At 35.6% G+C, this 19855-nt stretch overlaps 1 protein-coding gene across 1 annotated transcript in view; it reads right to left on the reverse strand.

The window, feature by feature from the left end:
• The window catches only part of PKN2 (protein kinase N2), a 98853-nt gene that overhangs the window by 57412 nt on the left and 21586 nt on the right, over positions 1-19855 (reverse strand). Inside the window, exon 2 of the mRNA XM_080915881.1 lies at positions 1984-2284. Within this exon, the coding sequence (XP_080772007.1) occupies positions 1984-2284 (301 nt within the window). The remainder of the gene's footprint in view (positions 1-1983; positions 2285-19855) is intronic.

Genomic DNA, 19855 nt, shown 5'->3' on the forward strand with positions numbered 1-19855 from the left:
TTGCAACCCCTTCAGCTCCTTCAGTCCTTTCTATAGCTCCTTCATTGGGGTCCCTGTGTTCAGCCTGATGGTTATCTGCAATTTTTTTTAATAATGTCTAAAGAAATGGGCAATACTCTAAACTATTGAGTGTTATGTGAAGAAAGTATCCTAGTGACTTCTAGGGCTGAGGACTGGGTGGGAACTGACTGGGGCGGTAAGGAATGAAATCACTGAAGTGATGGGGCCTTCTAAGTAGACCTAATGATGTCTCCCTAGATACATCATATATTCATTTGTTAAAAAACATCAAATCGTATAATTCAACATATATGTAAATCACTCACACATTTATCATATTGTGATATGGGGTTTTTATTTGACTAAAATTAATTTTTAAAGGAGACTAGAGTAACCAAATGGGCCACATCTTGTGTTACTAAAACATTCACATTTGAATGAATCACAAGGCAGTTCTCAGCATTCTATGAAGAAAAAAAAAATGCTTTCTCTAAATAGAGTTTAATGCTTTAGCAGTTTCTTATTTTAGAATTCTAAAGACGCAATAGGCAAGACATGTAGAACTTGGCAGAGATCCAAACACAACAGACTATCTTAGTTTATAAAATCTACTACTAAAAACAGAATTTTCATAATGCATGTTTCCATTTATAATATAATTACGAAATTTATGGGTAAGAGACTGCTAGCTGAAAAGTAGAAATACAAAGTGTTGTGTAACTACTTTGACTATTTTGAGCAAATTAATTCACACCTTTGGGACCATTCAGTTGTGAAACAAAGACTGGTTTCCTATTATTTATGTGATTTTAAACATTAAGTTTTTGCACATGGTTGAAATTTATATACAAATATAAGATCTAAGTCCCACATGTAGATAGCAATTAAGTAAATGAAAAACACTAAATACTGTATTTTCTAACTTTCTAGACCACTAATCTTACATTTATTGTATCTTACTAGCTAATGACATGTTTGTCTAAAATCTCTGATACTAGTGTTTTACCTTTCATAAGTGACTTTTTCTTTATTTTCTTTCTGCAAATGAAAGGATTACAGAGCTGAATTTACTTACATTATTCTTGAAAAGTGATACAACAAAAAGCAATGCTGCCTTTAGCTTTAGTCTGAAGGAGGCAGGCAGGTTTCCTAACTTCACTTCTTGTACTACTGAAAAAATGTCTCATACCTTGTACTACTGAAAAAAATATCTGTTTTTTTTTTTTTTTTTAAAGAAATGGAGCTTGGGGGGAGGGGTGACATGGCACATGCCTTAAATCTCAGCACTCTGGAGGCACAGACTATGATTTTGATACCAGCTAGGATAGCCAGGGTTACACAGAGAAATTCTGTCTCAACCCCCACCCCAACTCAAAAAAAAAAAAAAAAAAAAAAGGTCGTAGATTGGAACCATGAGTTACATTTCCCTCTCAATGTTTATACTTACAGAAAAGTAAGAGGTAATATTTGGGATGTAGTTTTGTTTTAACTTTTGCTCTTCTTATTAAAGCAATGTGCCTGAGAATTCAGCTGCTGAATTCAGGTTCATAGTGTACGAAGTACCAAAGTGATAAATTTGATTAATGGCTAAAAAAAATTTAGTATAGATTTTTATAGAACACATCTTTCTTTTATGTTTACTTATTTGGAAGGGGGTAAATGAAATCAGAAGAAAATCAGTACTTCCGTTGTGTGGGTACTGGGAATTAAAAGGTCTCAAAGCCTTCAGGCTCCAGTACTCAGACTGAGGAACAGGCACCCCTTCCTCTCTAAGCCATCTTGACGGCCCCATGGAAAGAATTTTTCACTTTTGAAAGTCATCTGGCACACTCTGCTACTGATCATAAGGTTATGATCATGTGGTTGACTCAGTACAAAAGAATACTAGAAAATAACTCCAAGTCCTGTCCTACTTGCTAAGGATAAATACAACAGTTACTTTTCTATTAAGTAAATGCAGAAACAGCAAACACAGTACAATACCTGTAGAGTCCTCTGGATCTGATACAACGATGTGTGCATTTAATTCTTGTAGCTTGTGATGTAATTCTTCTAATTTTTTATTTGACTTTTTCAAAATGTTGTCTACATAAGCCAAATTTTTCTTATCTGTTGTAACTTTCCTCAGGTTTTCAGCTCCTTCTTTGATTTTCAGTTCTTTCCTTATTTCTCTCTTTATTCGATCCTTGATGTCATCCAGTTTCTGTTGCACCATTGTATCTGAAAAGTCTAATTTCTGAACAGCACTCACATTCTCAGAAAATGCAAGAGTCCGGGAATCTCCCTATAATAAATAAATAAGTAAATTAAAACTAAGTCACACAATAATAAAGTCTAGAGAAGCAAATGTGCAACCTTAAGGATAAGTATATCTTCAAGAGATTTTTTTATTCAGTGAATTACATTTAACTTTCTCCTTAGTAGGAAACACCCCTTATTTCCCTGTGTTAAAACCACATGTAATCATAACTTCAAATACTCTATCCACTCACTAAGTAATATTATTTGTCAAATACATTGAAAGTAAGCTAGGCATGATGCTTCATATCTTTAATACCAAAGGGAAGCTGAAACAGGAGGATTGCAAAATTCAGGGCCAGTTTGGGATATACAGCAAGACTGTATCTTTAAAAAACAAATCTAGGTAAATACATAAATTCCAGCACATCTACATGCAAAGGCATTACAGGGTTGTGTAAAGATGGCTAAATTCTCACTCCCAAATTATAAACTCTGGGCAAGTTTTTAATCTTTAAGAAGTCGATTTATTTATCTACAAAATCAAACTAACAGCATTAGTAGCCTTTCAGAAATATTTGGTAATTCAAGACATTCTAAGAGAAACTTCAAGTATAATTTTGACTCATTAATCACTTAATAAAAATATTACTAAATTCTAAAGGTGAATAATGTCCTCTATAAAAATCACATAAAAATAAACTAGCAAAACAAAGCAAGTACCTTTCTGGCCACTTTTTAATCATATTACATATGTATTAGGCTTGTGAAGATGATAATCAGAATTATATATTTAAAGTGTGTGTGTGTGTGTGTGTGTGTGTGTGTGTGTTGTTCATGGTTAACTATCTTATCAGAGAAGATTAGTTGCCAATAAAAAAACATTAACAGAAAATGTCTTTAAATTGTGTCTTAAAAAAACAGAGCCCATATAATTATTCTTTTTAAAATAGAACATCAGTTAAATAAACCCAAACTACATAAAAATCAACCAAAGTTACAGTTTAGCCATTTTTTATTCTAATTAGACTAATGATAATTGTTATGAGTTTAACATCATTGCTTTAAATACTCTTAAATTCTGAGGGCAATAAATATAGCAGTTCCCTTTGAGAAGAGCTGGGCTTGTGAATGAGATGAAGAAGATTATTTCACTGTTTACATACCTCTGCAAATACACATTACATGTGTATATATACGTACATCCTACTTAGATATTTGGTATATGACACTTTACGTCCAATCTCTAACCTCTAATAAAATTATGGAGCATGTGAAGTTGAGAAAGAAGAGTTTGTGGTAGCATCTTATAAAAAGATGAGGGGGCTGACTTCTATTAATTTGTTTCTAACGTTCTTAAATCTAAGATCTCCTTGGCACTCTGATCAAACAAAACATGCTATCAAAAACAAAACAGAAAACCTTCACATGCATGTCTATACTATATTTATTCTATACTTCATGCATCTTTCCTAAGCTAATTTGTGAAATATGCATAGTAAGTTTTTTATTTTTATCTAAGTATATTTAGGATGATCACCCTGAACTAAAATCCTGTTAAGTTTTTCAGTATTTATTTGTCCACTCACTTGTCCATTCTTTCATTTGTTCATTCACTCATTCACTCACTTACATAGTGAGTACTGGTAATAAAATTCAAGTTGCTTCACACGCTAACCAAGAACTCTACCACTTTGCCACATCTCCAGTTCCTTCAACATTTATCATCCACTGTGAGTCTCATCATTTTAGCTTTCAGTTCACCTTAGGTTGGGTACTGAACGCACCATCCATATGACAACTGCTGAGGAACAAGAAATTCCCACTGTGCAGTCTTATATAAGTCTTATGTAGACTGAGACAAAAAAATTAAAAAAAAAAAAACTTTAGACAAAAAAAGACTTCAAATTAATCCAACTCCACAGGTATTTTTATTTCAAAGCTCACCAGAAAATATCACAGAAATTACTTTAATATGTTCTTGGATTAATATTATGCAATAAGTGACAAGTCCTTTAAAATTTCTGGGTTCACTGTATCCTTATCATTTCAATATTTTATTTCCTCATTCTTGGCAGGCCAAAAAACAAAAACAAAAATGCTTAATAATTCTATTCAGTCCAATTATCTTGTGTTTTAACAACTTAATCATGGTATACAGTAGCAATATAAGTTGAAACAAAGGGTCTGAAGACATGGCTCAGTGGTTTAGAGCTCTGACTGCCCTTCCAGTCCTGAGTTCAAATCCCAGCAACCACATCGTGGCTCACAACCATCTGTAATGGGATCCGATGCCCTCTTCTGGTGTGTCTGAAGACAGCAATGGTGTTCTCATAAAATAAATCTTAAAAAAAATTGAAACAAAAACACAACACTTACGTAAGAACTTTAAAGGCTATTAAAATAAAAACATCTCACATCTGATGTTGATTCTTTGAAGACTTTTACTACTTCAATAACGATTATTATTACTACTTCAATAATTATTTCTTTTCAAATTATTCTCCAAACTACAACATTAACAGGTTATGGGAAATTACTTTGAGAGACCATTTTCTTGGCTCCATCACCATGCACATTATACCTTTGGGATATATCACCTCTCTGCCTTTAACTATTTCTTCCAAGTTCCTTCTTAGCCTGGCTAACTTTTTGTTTCAAAGTTTCTGACAACCTTCCTGGGAAAGAATTTCCTGCCAATGTAAGATCTTGTTTAAATAATTATCCCTTTTGTTATCTGATCACTCCATAGGCTAAGAGGTGTTTGAGGGCAGGCTTATATTTGGCATATAAAACTTTTTTTAAAAAACAATTTTAAAAGATTTGTTACTTAAAATAACTTGTCCTCCCCCCCAAAGAATGAATGCTTCTGTCTTTCTGATAAAAGTATTCCAGCTTGGAAAGTCAAGTCAGGCATGAACTGGGACTGATAGCAGCTTGGCTCTCTCCTTCCATAAAACTGACTTTTAGTAACTGTATTTTTAGTCAAGTATCTTTAGGACAAGAACAAGCAGTGTACATAAGGCAGTCAACTTAAGACAAACAAATATCCCAGACCCGACCCCCACTCCTACTAACACTGTGTAGCCCTGGTTAGCTTTTGTAGGCAGCCTGACCTCATAGCAATCTTCTTACGTCTGCCCCCAGCATGTGCCACTATCCTAACTGAAAATTTATTTAAAACAAAACATCATTTTCTTGCATTTATAATAACCAAAATAAGGTATGTAATCAGCTAAATTGTGATACTATCCCCCAAACCCAAAAATCAATAATTCCAGGCACCATTACTAGAAAATAAAATAATACACTTTTTAAAAAGAATTCATTAATGATATTTATTTTTATTGGATATTCTCTGTATTTACATTTCAAATGTTATCCCCCTTTCCCCCATTCCCCTCTTCCCCCTTTGTTTCCATGAAGGTGCTCCCTCTCCCAACCACCCTCTCCACCTCAGCACCTTTGTATTCCCCTACACTGGGAAAACAGGCCTTCACTGGACCAAAAGCCTCTTCTCCCATTGATGCCAGACAATGGTATCCTCTGTCTGCTACATATGCAGCTGGAGCCATGGGTCTCTCAATGTGTGCTCATTGGTTGGTGTTTTAGTCCATGGGAGCTCTGGAGGGTTTGTTTGGTTGATAATGTTGTTCTTCCCATGGGGTTGCAAACCCTTGGAGCTCCTTCAGTCCTTTCTCTAGCTCCTTCATTGGGGTGCCTGTGTTCAGTCTGATGGGTAGCTGCAAGCATCCTCAACTGTAGCTGTATGACTCTGGCAGAGCCTCTGTGGGGGGATTCATATCTGGCTCTTGCCAGTAAGCACTTCTTAGAATCAGCAATAGTGCTTGGGTTTGGTGGCTGCATATGTATGGGGTGAATCCCCATAAATAATCATCTTAACCTAAATAAACTACATTAGCTACTGAAAAATAGTACAAAACCAGTAGAAACTAGTTAGTGTAACTTCTGCTTAGTATTTTCTATTTAGGGAGAACTGACTGACTGTACCTACCTTAATTATTAGCTTCCTGCTTTTATTATCCACTAGGTCAGAACTATTTTTAACTGTATAAGATGTCATGCTGCCTTCCAAAGTTGATACGTGTTCTATCTTTCTACAGAAAGTGCATTGTAGTGGCATACACCTATTATCCCAGGACTTGGAAGGCAAAGAGAAAAAAACTGAGACTAACTGGGCTACCAGCAGTTCAAGGTCTGCCTGAGTTACATGATGAAAAACAAAGGGGCAGGGAGTTGTGTAGCATGTCCTAGATCCTTGATTTGATTCTTACCACCATACTATAAAATAAGAACAAAAACAAAGTTGGGTCCAACTCCAAATTACAAAGTCCCTTTTTATATACATTAATATGCTCTGAAAGTATTAGAAGTAGAGAAAAAACGGAGTCCATGAGCTAATTTTATAGATTCAGCTTTTATCTGTAAGGCCAAGGACACTGTCAAAAGGACAAAATGGCAACCAACAGATTGGGAAAAGATCTTTACCAATCCTACATCTGACAGAGGGCTAGTATCCAACATATACAAAGAACTCAAGAAGTTAAACTCTAGAGAATCAAAAATTCCTATTAAAAAATGGGGTACAGAAGTACAGAGACTTCTCAGAGGAATATTGAATGGCTGAGAAGCACCTAAGTCATCAGAGAAATGCAAATCAAAGCCACCCTAAGATTCCACCTCATACCAGTCAGAATGGCTAAGATCAAAAACTCAGGTGACAGCAGATGCTGGTGAGGATGTAGAGAAAGAGGAACACTCCTCCACTGTTGGTGGGATTTGTAAACTGGTACAACCACTCTGGAAATCAGTCTGGAGGGTTCCTCAGAAAATTGAATATAGTGCTTGCTACCTGAGGACCCAGCTATACCACTCCTGGGCATATACCCAAAAGTAGCTCCAACATTTAACACATGCTCAACAATGTTCATAGCAGCCTTATTTATAAGAGCCAGAAGCTGGAGAGAACCCAGATGTTTCTCAATAGAGGAATAGATACAGAAATTGTAGTACATATACACAATGGCGTACTACTCAGCTATAAAAAACAAGTTCATGAAATTCCTAGGCAAATGGATGGAACTTGAAGCTATCGTCCTGAGTGAGGTAACCCAGTCACAAAAGAACACTCATGGTATGCACTCACTTATAAGTGGATACTAGCTCCCCCCCCAAAAAAATCCCTCAGAATACCCAAGAAATCATCCACAGAACTTATGAAGCTCAAAAAGAAGAAAGACCAGAATGTGGATGCCTCAGTCCTTCTTAGAAGGGAGAACAAAACAGGGGAGGAAATACAAGGTCAAATAGAGGAGCAGGGAGTGAAGAAAAGATCTACAGAGACTGCCTCACCTGGAGAACCACCCCATATACAGCCACCAAACCCAAGCACTACTGATGCCAAGAAGTGTTTACTGGCAGGAAGCAGACATGGATGTCTCCTCAGAGGCTCTCCCAGAGTCATACAGATACAGAGGAGGATGATTGCGCTAAACATCAGACTGAACATGGAGACCCCAATGAAAGAGCTGAAAGAGCTGAAGAAGGGTTTGCACCCTCATGGGAAGAACAACACCATCAACAGTCAAGGCACTGAGGTGGGGAGAGTGATTGGGAGAAGGAGCACCTTCATGGAAGCAAGTTGAGGGGGAGGAGGAAGGGGAGTGGGGGGAGGCTATAATATTTGAAATGTAAATGCAGAGAATATCCAATAAAATTGAAAAAAATTCACCTTTTTATTACTGAAATTGCATAAATTGTAGAAATATAACAAGAAAATAAATAGTAATTAGTGCTAGCTAAAAATACCACAACTATAAAAGAATTTATCTTCAGCAGTAAAAACCAATCACGATGCCACTTAAGTGTCATATCAAATGCTTACAGAATAAACATATTTCTCTTATTTGTGGCTTCCATTAATCCACTCACAACAGTATACCTAACTCAGTATATTGCTAAGTATGCACAGTTTTATTTCAAATATTATGTTTAGCATACAAAAAGAAAGATATTAAAATAGTCAATATTATCATTGGGTCAAAATAGTAATTGTTTTAGTCTGTTATCCAAATTTTACATATTCTCTCTAGCCTTTGGAAATCATTTTTTTTCTATTCTTTTAGCCTGCCTAATAAGAACAATATTTAGAAAAAATCAAAAGTTACATTTGTTTTATTGCAATTTGGACAAATTTATGTTTATAATGGTAATACCAAGAAGTATTTGCTACTTAAGCTTTTTATATTCAACACACTTCTACTCTAAGAGATGAAACTATGCATTCTTCCTTATGTAAGCTATAACATATGCCAGTCAGGTATTTCAAGTGAAAAAAAAATGTGGCTTTTTTTAAAGCTATATTTACCAAATACATACCTTATGAAACAACAACAAAAAGTATGGCTTTAACCTAAAACATAAAATGACAGTTTCAATTTACTATACGTCAACAAATTTGCAATAGTTAAAAAACAAAACAAAAAAATAAAAAAAAAAACACTGAAAAAAGAACAGGACCAGATCTGAAAATCAAAATGAAGACTAAGACCAAGTTGTGACCAAGTAGTTCATTTAAGAGGAGACAGGAAAGGATGTTTACTCCTCACTGGCAAAGTTCCCAGAGAAGTGAAAGTGAAAAGCTGTTACATTTTCTGTATTTCAGAAATATGAAACACTCTGACTTGACAAATGTCAAGAAATGTTAGAATACCCATGAAAACACTGAGCACCATGACTTACATACTGTCTTGGCTCCAAGAATTTAAAAAAAGACCATGTGGTCTAATCTAGACTGGAGTTTGAGGAAATCCTGACTGGGTTCATCACACACTAGTCCTCCGACTTCAGTGCTCTTTTCTTTTGTAACTTGGTTAAGGACTGACTGGCCCTTTGGAATACTAATTTACTATACCTGAACTAAGCCTTAACCTAACTGATTTCCATTACAACTTCTAATCAGGGACACTAGCAAACATAGGACTTCTCTTATTTCACTCTCGCCTGCACGATCTCAACTATGAATCCAACATCTGAATCCAACATCCATTCAAATGGTAATTCCATCAGGGGCTATCAAACAAACATGGTATCTCACAACCTTCCCTCTTCCTAGTTTGCTCCTATAGAAAATAAGGGTTTGGTTTTCTTATATTTTAGGTTTTAACTACTTATTAAAAAACAGTACTCAAAGGTGAAAGTATAAAGATAAAATTGACACTTTAAGTGTTCAATTTATTTAAGAAGAAACACAAAAGAACCAGCTTCAAACCCTTCCCACAAGTGCAGGTTACATGGTTATTTAACAGAAGCCCAAGTTAGAATTTAACACAATGAAAAGAGTGATGCGAATGCTACAGAGCAGAGGGAGTGAGGAGGCTGCGTCTGGCTCCGGCTCTCACAGCCATTGTAGTACAATGAGCTCCATAGAGACAGCGCCAGGGCAAGCGAGAGCCGGGGAAGGGCGCTGGGCGACTCTGTGCCTCACGGAGTAAAATCAACTAAACATGGGCAAGTGAGATCCTAAGAAGCCGAGAGGTAAAATGTCCTCATATGCATTTTTTTGTGCAAACCTGCTGGGAGGAGCACAAACCTACACCTCCCCCCCAAAGGGGAGACCAAGAAGAAGTTCAAGAACCCCAATGCACCCAAGAGGCCTCCTTCGGCCTTCTTGCTTTGTTCTGGGTACCGCCCAAAAATCAAAGGCAGGCATCCTGGCGTATCCATTGGTGATGTAAAAAAAACTAGGGGAGATGTGGAACAACACTGCCGCTCATGACAAGCGGCCCTGTGAGAAGGCCACCAAACTGAAGGAGAAGTACAAAAAGGATATTGCTGCCTACAGAGATAAAGGAAAACCTGATGCATCGAAAAAGGGGGTGGTCAAGGCTGAAAAGGGCAAGGGAAAGAAGGCAGAGGAAGATGAGGAGGAGGAGGATGAAGAGGATAAGGAAAAGGAGAAAGAAGATGATGATGATGAATAAGTTGGTTCTAGCGCAATTTTTCTTTCTTGTCTATAAAGCATTTAACCCGTGTATACAACTTACTCCTTTTAAAGACAAAAATTGAAATGTAAGGCTGTGTAAGATTTGTTTTTAAACTGTACAGTGTCTTTTTTTTTGTATAGTTAACACATTACCAAATGTGTCTTTAGACAGCCCTGTCCTGGTGGTGTTTTCAATAGCCACTAGCCTTACCTGGTACAGTCTGGGGGGTTGTAAATTGGCATGGAAATTTAAAGCAGGTTCTTCTTGGTACATAGCACAAATTAGTTATATATGGGAACAGTAGTTTCATTGTTTATTTTTTCTTTCTTTTTTTTGTTTTTTTTTCCATTTTGTTTTCTTTTAGTTTTTTGTTTTATTTTTTTCCATCTTCAGTTGTCTCTGATACAGCTTATACGAAGATAACTGTTATTCTGTTAACTGAATACCACTCAGTAATTGCAAAAAAAAAAAAAAAAAAAAAAAAAAAAGTGGCTGTTTTGTTGACATTTTGAATGCTTCTAAGTAAATATATTTTTTAAAAATTTAAAACAAAGTGATGCATTCAGAATCAGAATGGTCATGTGTAAATTCTACTATTCTAATCACACTAAAGCTTCAATGTCTTCAATTTTATCATCACCATCACCTTAATATACTGTTTCTCAGGTTATGCCCAGGACTAAGAAATGTGCTTCTCACAGTAACCATACCATTCCTAGTACACAGCACTGAACAAAGCAGACAGCGCTGAGTACTAGGTTCCTTCATAACACCTACCCCCATTATCTTTACTAAGACAATACTCAATTTAGATTAGATGTGTCCAGGTGTAAAGATAAGATTCTCACTTTACTAACCTTTCTTTCACCTACAGCCACACAGATAATTCTTGTAAAAGAGAACTAACCCCTTCTTGGGGGTGGTATTCATAGCTTCTTTTCTTTTGCCTGCAATACAGACCCAAGAACTGAAAATGTAGCAACTATTTGTAACAATTAAGTACAAACAAGACAAAAGCCAAATTACCATGAATGACAGAGCTGAAAAAGGCTTAGTTTGAGATATCCTAATTAGTCTGGTACAAAACTTCTACACTGTCTACCCTTAGCCTCTATTCCTTTCCTCTTTTAAATAATCCCTCCTCTATTTTCCTGTCTTATGCATTTGGTATGTATGTGTACATATGTGCTTCTTTTATCTAGATTACATAGTATGAGAAAAGACACATTAGTCTTTCTGAGTGTGCCTTATTTCACTCAACATGAGAATCTCTTCTATCCACTTTCTTACAAATAATATAATTTAATTCTTCTTTGCAGCTTGAGTAAAACCCTACTATGTATATGTTCTGTATTTTCTTTGTCCGTGTATCTATTTACAAACATCTGTGCTGACTGCATAAGTTGGCTATTGTGAAGAGCGCTGCAACAAAGACGATGTCCAAGTTCTCTGCTGTATGTCGACCTGCAGTCCTTCAGCGAGCTGTAAGTACTCAGAGGTACACCTGCATCATATAGTTATTCTACTCTCAATATTCATATTGACTGGCATAGCAAATTTATTGATTTCCCTCCTTCCACACAAATAATTTAGATGGTGGTTTCTTTTCTTCAGAATCATAAATACTGATTTGACTATAGGAAAACACACAGGAATACCTTATCTACCAATTTAAGTCTTTAGCTTTTACTATGATTAAATTAAAATTCTGAGAAGAATTTGGCAACAAAAATGACAGAGCTATGTTGAGAAAAATCACAGAAAAGCCATTATGAAGAGATAGTACACTAATACAAATGGCACTGAATTACTCCTTCCCTTCATGCTGTCTCTGAGCTAGCCTTTGACTTACTCTTTCTAAAGGTATATGGTAGAAGCAACAGCAATATGGTATTCAGGAAAATTTCAAGGTTTGCCTTAAGAAGACTCAAAGCTGTTTATGATTAAAATTGTGATTATTAAATGTTACATAAAACCTAAGCTCTTCTGCTAGCAAGAGCAGGGAGCCCTGGAAAGTGGGAAGTGACACGTGGACCTGTCCAGAGTCCACTTAGAAAAGAACAAAGTACCCCAGTTGTCCCAGCTATTTTAACTGAGATGCCAGACATTGACCCCACAGTGGACATTCCAGCTTGCTACCAGCTGACTACAGCTGCATGAGTGAACTCAGCTCAGGCTAGCAGAACAAACACCTAATGTTCTCTCAGAATCACAGGATGTTTGTATGCAGGGAAAAAAAAGACCTATGAGAGTGAAGCTATGACTGATCCAGGTTCTAAGTAGTCTCTTTAATTATAACTAGTTACTCTTTGTGGGACCTCAATGGAAGTATCATCATTTAATTTGAGAAAAGAAATGTTAATATTACTATAACAGAAAAATTAACAGCTACTGCTTCAGTGTCATAAATATCTCCATGCCTTCAACATGATGATAACAGCGCATACCTCTGAAACTGTAGGCAAGCCTCCAATTAAATACCTCCTTTTATAAATGTTGCCATGGTCACTGTGTCATCACAGCAATAGAACACCGACTAGGGCTATGGTTTTCTAACATTTTAGAATTGTTAGAATTTTGAGAAGTTCATTTCAGGCCACTTCTAAGGAATTCTTATTAGATCACTTTCATTAGATCATCTTCAGGCAAACTGTCCCTAATTATTTGATATTTATACATTCTGGCTAAATTATCTAATAGCATGGTTCAATACTATCCAATGTACATTCACCATCCTGATTCCTAGAATCAGTTTCTCATCTCTAGCTGCCTACATACTCCTCATTACATAAGGTGTCTTATGGATTTTTAACTCAGCATGCCTCAAAATAAACACCTCAACAATCTTTCCAAATCTCCTTATTTCTGTTAATGATGGCAAAGTTCTCAGTCATCTATTGCCAATCTTTTAGAATCAGTCTTTAATATTTTCTTTCCTTTGAACTTCAATATCCAATCCAAATACATTATCCACTTTTCACTCCCTCTGCAAGAACTCTTTATACATTCTTATAGCCAAAAGAGTAATGTGCAAAAGAAAAAAAAAAAAAAAAAAAAAAAAGCTTCCTAAGATGTATCACTGTTCAACTTAAAACCTAGGTTAATTTTTTTACACCAACTTAAGGAAAAAAATATGTAGTCAAATAAATCATAAATTTAAGTCTCAACATAATGTTCATACCCAGTCAAATGTTCATATAAACCTGTATCACTTCTACTCTCAGGGACATGTTTAGAATGGTATGAATATTCCCAACATCCTTTCTCATTTTGTTAAAAAACTTACATCATGGTGTTTTGAAACCAGAAATCAATGTTTTTATTTCTTTAGTGGCAATGTGGACTGCATGCCTACTTTTCCCCCTTCACTATCTTACTTCAAGCAGCTCTTAAAAGTGTGGTCCATGGTTGCCTTCAAGTCCCACCATCCTTGCCTAATCATTTAATTACTCAACAATAATCTGTCATATTTTAATCTTCATGAGGAAAGAAAAAATACCGATTACTATTAAATATGTTGCTAATTATTATATAATCAAGTCTCAGAATAATACTTTGAATACAGCTGTTTATAGGTATTGCTTAAATAAATGCAGAAATGGTTACATAAAATTAACATATTTAGAAGTAACAAGAAAGAAAAGGAATCACACTAGCCTATAAACTTTTCAATAAGCCGTAATCAAAAGAAGTCATGCATGAGCTATAATATACTGTACCATTAAACAAAATAAAGTTTCAAACAAGACACATTCCACTGTAGGTGAAGCTGAACAAGAAAAACCTATAGAGAACCTGCTAATACCCACAACTAGATTCCTTATTCTTATTCATATAATACAAGAAGTACAGGTTTAACAGGTTCAACCACACAAACTGAGTTAGAGAATAACTGGTAGGCCACTACTCTGTATGTACAGAATAAGTAGACCTTAAGTGTGAGGTGGGAACTGAAAACCAGGGCTAATGTAGCTCTGCAGTAGGCTGTTTACCTAGAATAAACACAACCTTTGATTCAGTCTCCAGCACACACAAGGAAACACACATACACAACACACTTGGGAAGAGGGTAGAATAATAAATATTACATCCAATAAGCTACGGAACATTTGTAAGGTTTCCTTCAAACACAAAAGAGCAGTACAGCAACAATGACAGACACCCCAAGAACATTTCTACTTTAAATTACACAGATTACTTTTGTCATTATCTATAGTTCTGACATAAATGTAAGATTAAAAATTGCCTTCCCTAAATATTTTGGCTAGGAAAATATAACCATGTAACTCACACAAAAATAATTCAGAATAGGCTCTAAGTGAATGAAAAAACAATTCTCTGTAATAATCAGGGAGATACAATTAACAGCAAATCCTTTCATCCAAATAATTGGAAACCTTTGAAGTACAACCCTGTAAAAAAGAAACTATAGTACTGAGAACAGCTTGGCAGGAACAATGAGATTAACTTGACAGTATTTAGCTGTATAGAACCTGCAATTCCATCAGATATATAATAAACTGAAAATGAAAACATATAGGACTGAGAGAAGTTGGCTCAACAGTACAGCACTTGCCTATCAGACAGACACAAAGGTCCTGAGTTGTGTGTGTGTGTGTGTGTGTGTGCGCGCGAGAGAGAGAGAGAGCACATGCACACATGCTATGTGCAGATGTGCATGTGTATGAGCTGAGAGGAGAAAGGGAGAATATATGCAAAACACAAAAGATGTTGGTCATGTCATAATTTGTAGCAGGAAAAATACTATAGCCAATTTATATAACCATATCATAAAAATGAAGATTTATAATATAGGTATAAATGAGTTAAGAACTATATTACCGCTAAGTGCTTTAAATAAACATGCATTTCCTTAGATAAATACTGAAAACAGTGTCACTTTGATTTTAACACAATAAATTACACATAAAAAGCCTGTATTACTATCCCAAATCTACCTAATTATACTGCCTACTAACAGTGAGATAAATGAATTCCAGCACAATCCACACAATGAAATCTTACTCAACAAAAAGTAAATTATTAATACATTAAAAAACATGTATATTCTTAAAATCAGTAGCTGCATAAATTCCAGACCCTAACAAAGCACATATTACATTGGTTTTTTTTTTTTCACAGAAAAAAATCTAGAAAATACAAAAAATGGATAAAGACAGAAAAACAGAAAGAAGTTGCCAGAAGCCGAGGGAAAGAAAATACTGATGAGAACATAGGATTACAAATGATTACACAAAAATTCTTTACAGTACAGAACATTTTCATTATTTTGATTACAGTGATATTTTCACAAGCATGAAAGTACGTCAAAAAGTCTAACTACATATTTAAACATATATGGTTTGCTGGTTATCAATTATATATAAATAAAGCATTTTTAAACCATTTCAATTATTTTAGTCACTTATTGTAGATCGTAATATTTTCTCCATATTAATAAGGTGTTGAGGCTGGACAGATGGCTCAATAGTTAAGTGCTCTGGCTCTTCTTCCAGAGGAACTGGGTGCAGTTTCTAAAACCTACATGGCAGCTCATAGCTCTCTGTAACTCCAGTTTTAAGGCATCTGCTAACCTCATACAAACATGCATGTAGGCAAAACACCACTGCACATAAATTTAAATAAAATAAAGATATTCTAGTGCTACTTACTGTTCTTTGGGTATGGTGATGCTGTGGTTTGGCTAAGTATCTGTTAAAGTGTCAAAGGCAGACGTACCTAGAAGAAAGGTCTTTTGGTAACTGATAGCATGCCCTGCTCTGCACTGAGGACCCTAGTTTCCTTCCATTTCTTCCATAGTTTCCTAAACACAAGGCCAGTAGTTTATTTTGTTACATGCTCCCTGCAATTGTCATCCTGCAGATCTTAGCCTAGAACTTCCCAAATAGCCAAATATTCACCTCTTCTAAATTATGTCAAATATTGTTATATAAAAATGAAACAAGCCCCATGGACAGATCATTGAGCCTCTCCATGTCTCATTCTGCTGACTATAAAATGACACTAAGCTAAATTGACATTTTTCTCAAATGCCATGGGCCTATACACTAATACTCCATGCTTTCTAGAACTCTACAAATCACACTAAGATGGAAAAAAAAAATACTGCAAAATATGCAAACTCCCATTATCATTTAAAATATATAATAACAGAACAAATATTAAACCCTCAGATGGATGTAATGCCTGACAAACAGGTGGGTGCTGAAGATCCACCCTAATCACAAACACCGGAGCACACTCAGATGCTCTACTGTCTTTAAATAGGGTTCTTAGTCCCTGGAGGCAGGTGAGTGGCTCTCCTCTGATCAGCACTTCTTTAATCTCAGTACTTCAGAAGGACAGGCAGGAATATCTCTGAGTTCAAGGCCAGCCTGGTCTACAAAGTAAGTTTCAGGACAGCCAAGGCTACACAAAAACACTGTCTTGAAACAAGCAAACAAACAAACATCCCAAAACAAATAAAAAACAAAACAAAATTCCAACCAACAATTCAACCAAATGAGCAACAATAGTAAGAAAAAACTCACAAATAGCAATATATTTGTGTAATAGAGCTTAAAGAGTCTCTCATTCTTGACTTAACTGAAACACTACAGTTCTAATTAATATCTTGTAACATTATATAATTATTCTGCCATCATTCCCCAAAATAAACAAATAAATGACATGGAAGGTTATGTCACAAGAATCAGCCTGTCAGACATGAGATATTCCAACCTGAGTATCAGTTTACACAGAACTATTTCTATATTCCAATTGGGCTAGCTTATCATGTAATAAGGGCATATAACTTCACCCCTCTGTGCCTCATTATAAAAATCAGTATAGATGCATGATACACAAAAGTCCTAACTAAAATAATTCTTAATAAAAGCAGTTAATCTTGATCTTTAAATCACGAAACTTTTTCATGCCTTAGGTTTTGTAGTATTACACGAAAGTAACTGTCATATCATCAATTAAAAGATAACTACTGACTTTATAAAGAATTATTCAGCAGTTCTCTATGAATGAGGACTGTCGGTCAAGTGTGGTGGTTTGAATGAGAATAGCCCCCATAGGCTCATATATTTGAACTCTTGGTCTACAGTTAGTAGAACTGTTTGAGAAAGATTGGGAGGTACAGCCTTGTTGAAGGTGGTGTCACCTAGGGATGGGCTCTGTAGTTTCCAAAGTCCATACAATTGCTAGTTGGCTCTCCTCATGCTTGTGGATAAAGATATAAATCTCAGTTATCATTGCAGTCCCATGATGCCTGCAAATGTGCCCCCTACCACCATATGGTCATGACTTCCCCCTCTGAAACTGTAAGCCCCTAATAAATTCTTTTTCTTCTAACAGTAGCCTTGGTCATGGTATCTTAACACCGCTATAAAAAAGTAAGACAGAAACAATAGTTAGAGTGTTTATTAAGGTCAATTACATAAAATAAATAATGCTACATTTCATTTCATCTGTAAACTAACAAGGCAGAAGGAAGACAGAAATCATATAATTATTTTTGTATTTTTGGTCATGAGCCTAGCCTTTAACAACTGAGGTGTCTCTCCAGCTCAATATATGTCTCTCTCTCTCTCTCTCTCTGTGTATCTATACACATATATATTTTAAAAAATCAGTGACAGAAATTAACAAATACCTTACTTTTATTGTAAATTAAAATTGATATATGCATACGTGGTGTTCAGTAAGTGGTAATTAAAATAGCTACTCATAAGAAAGCAATGATTTAAACCATGAAACTTTTACATGCCATAGAAACTATATAAACACATGAAAGTAATTATCCTTTTATTTTTATAGATGATCAAATAAATGCTCTCCCATAGACATCTTAATAACAAATTCATCTTTAATAAATCCATTTTTACACAGAGTAACACTGGATCATTAGCCAGACTTACTAATTCAAGATTTTTTTTCCAGGACATGGTTTCTGTTTTGTTCTGGAACTTGTTCTGTAGACCAGGATGGCCTGGAACTCAGAAACCCACCTTCCAAGTGTTGGGATTAAAGGCACGTACCACCATACCCAGCCTCACTTTTAAAAAGATATATGGATACTTAAAAGGACAGAGCTTTTATTCCTAAGAACAAAATATTTCAACTTGCAAAAACAATGCTATAGAATGAAACATAATCTGAAGAACAAAACCAGCAATTACTGAATAGATCCCCATCCAGTGGGAACTAAAAGAACAAAACCAAAAACATACATGAAAGCCATGCTGCTGAGTTTTCAATCGCCTTTCTTTGTAGCTGCTCAACTTAAGCTGTCATCCCAGTGGGGAGTAGTGGTAAGATTTGGTGGTCTACCAGAGTAAGCAAGAGCATAAAATAAAGCACAGTTGCTCTTTAAACATGTATATTCCTTATAGCTTTGTTGTTGTTTGCCTCAAAGAAAGAAATACAGCCCCCCTTTTTCATTTCCTGCTTTCATGTACTAGGTTCTCAACCCATCCCCTTGGACTTACTGCTCCTCAGATATGTAACTTAAATGTTTTAAATTTATGAGTATGTGTATGTGCATGCAGTGTCCACAGAGGGCAGAAAATGGCAACAGATCCTCAGAAACTAGAGTGGCAGGCAGTGTGAGCCACCTGACGGTGATGCTAAGGACCACATTTATATCCTTCGCAAGAGCAGCAAGTGCTCTTAACCACTTAAAGCATCACTCCAACCCATTGTTTAAATCTTAACCAGTAGTTTTTCATGACTCAGCAAGTAAACTTAGAATCTAGAGTGCCACTGTCTAAGTCAGTAGCGTTAATCACATGTCTGTCTATGCAATTTAACTTTAAATTTAAAAAATCATTCCCTCAGTCACACTTGGCCTTAATAAAGGTGTGGCTAACAAGTGTGATTAGTAGTTATCAAGCACAACAAGCTTTACTGCTGAGCAATGCAGTTCTTCTAAATGGTTAATGTCCAGGTCCAATGTTTCTTTCAGCAGATCATAGTTCTTAACAGCATACCTGACAATGGTAAGTACTAAAAAGTATTTGAATTTGTTTTTTCCTTTGAGACTGTTTTACTACAGTACCCTGGCAGTTCTGAAGCTCAAAGCAAGCCTCCACCTCAGCCTCCCAAATGCAGGAATGACAGGTGTGAGTCTCTGTGCCTTGTCTACTTGATTTGATAACTACTAATCACTATAATGGTAAGGTAGTTCTACCAACACATCTTATTTGCTTAACAGTCTTGAAAAGCAGTAACAAGGAAACAAATGACCATGGTTCAAGAGTGGCACAACTCCCTGATTTTTTATTCACTTACCCAGTTCCTTAGTCACTGTCATCCCCATAAAGCATCCATTAAATTTACCTTCAGCTGATGAATTGCCTATAGTCTCTGACTTCAGCTCTACACTGTATGGACATTTACACATTAGTTATTAAATAATTGGGTTGATTTAGATCAGTTTTCTGAGCCATAAATGGTGTGCTTTATGGCTCCATTTTGATATGTATTTTCTTTTTAACAATGTGAGCACTTAATTGGTCTTTTTTTATTTAAATAAAAATCTTGAATAAAAAACTTTCACTTGGTGTTTAGTTTGCATTGCCTGGGCAAGAAGTGAGTCACCC

The sequence above is a fragment of the Micromys minutus genome (genome assembly GCF_963924665.1).
Source record: "Micromys minutus genome assembly, chromosome: 4".
Classification (NCBI taxonomy): Eukaryota; Metazoa; Chordata; class Mammalia; order Rodentia; family Muridae; genus Micromys; species Micromys minutus.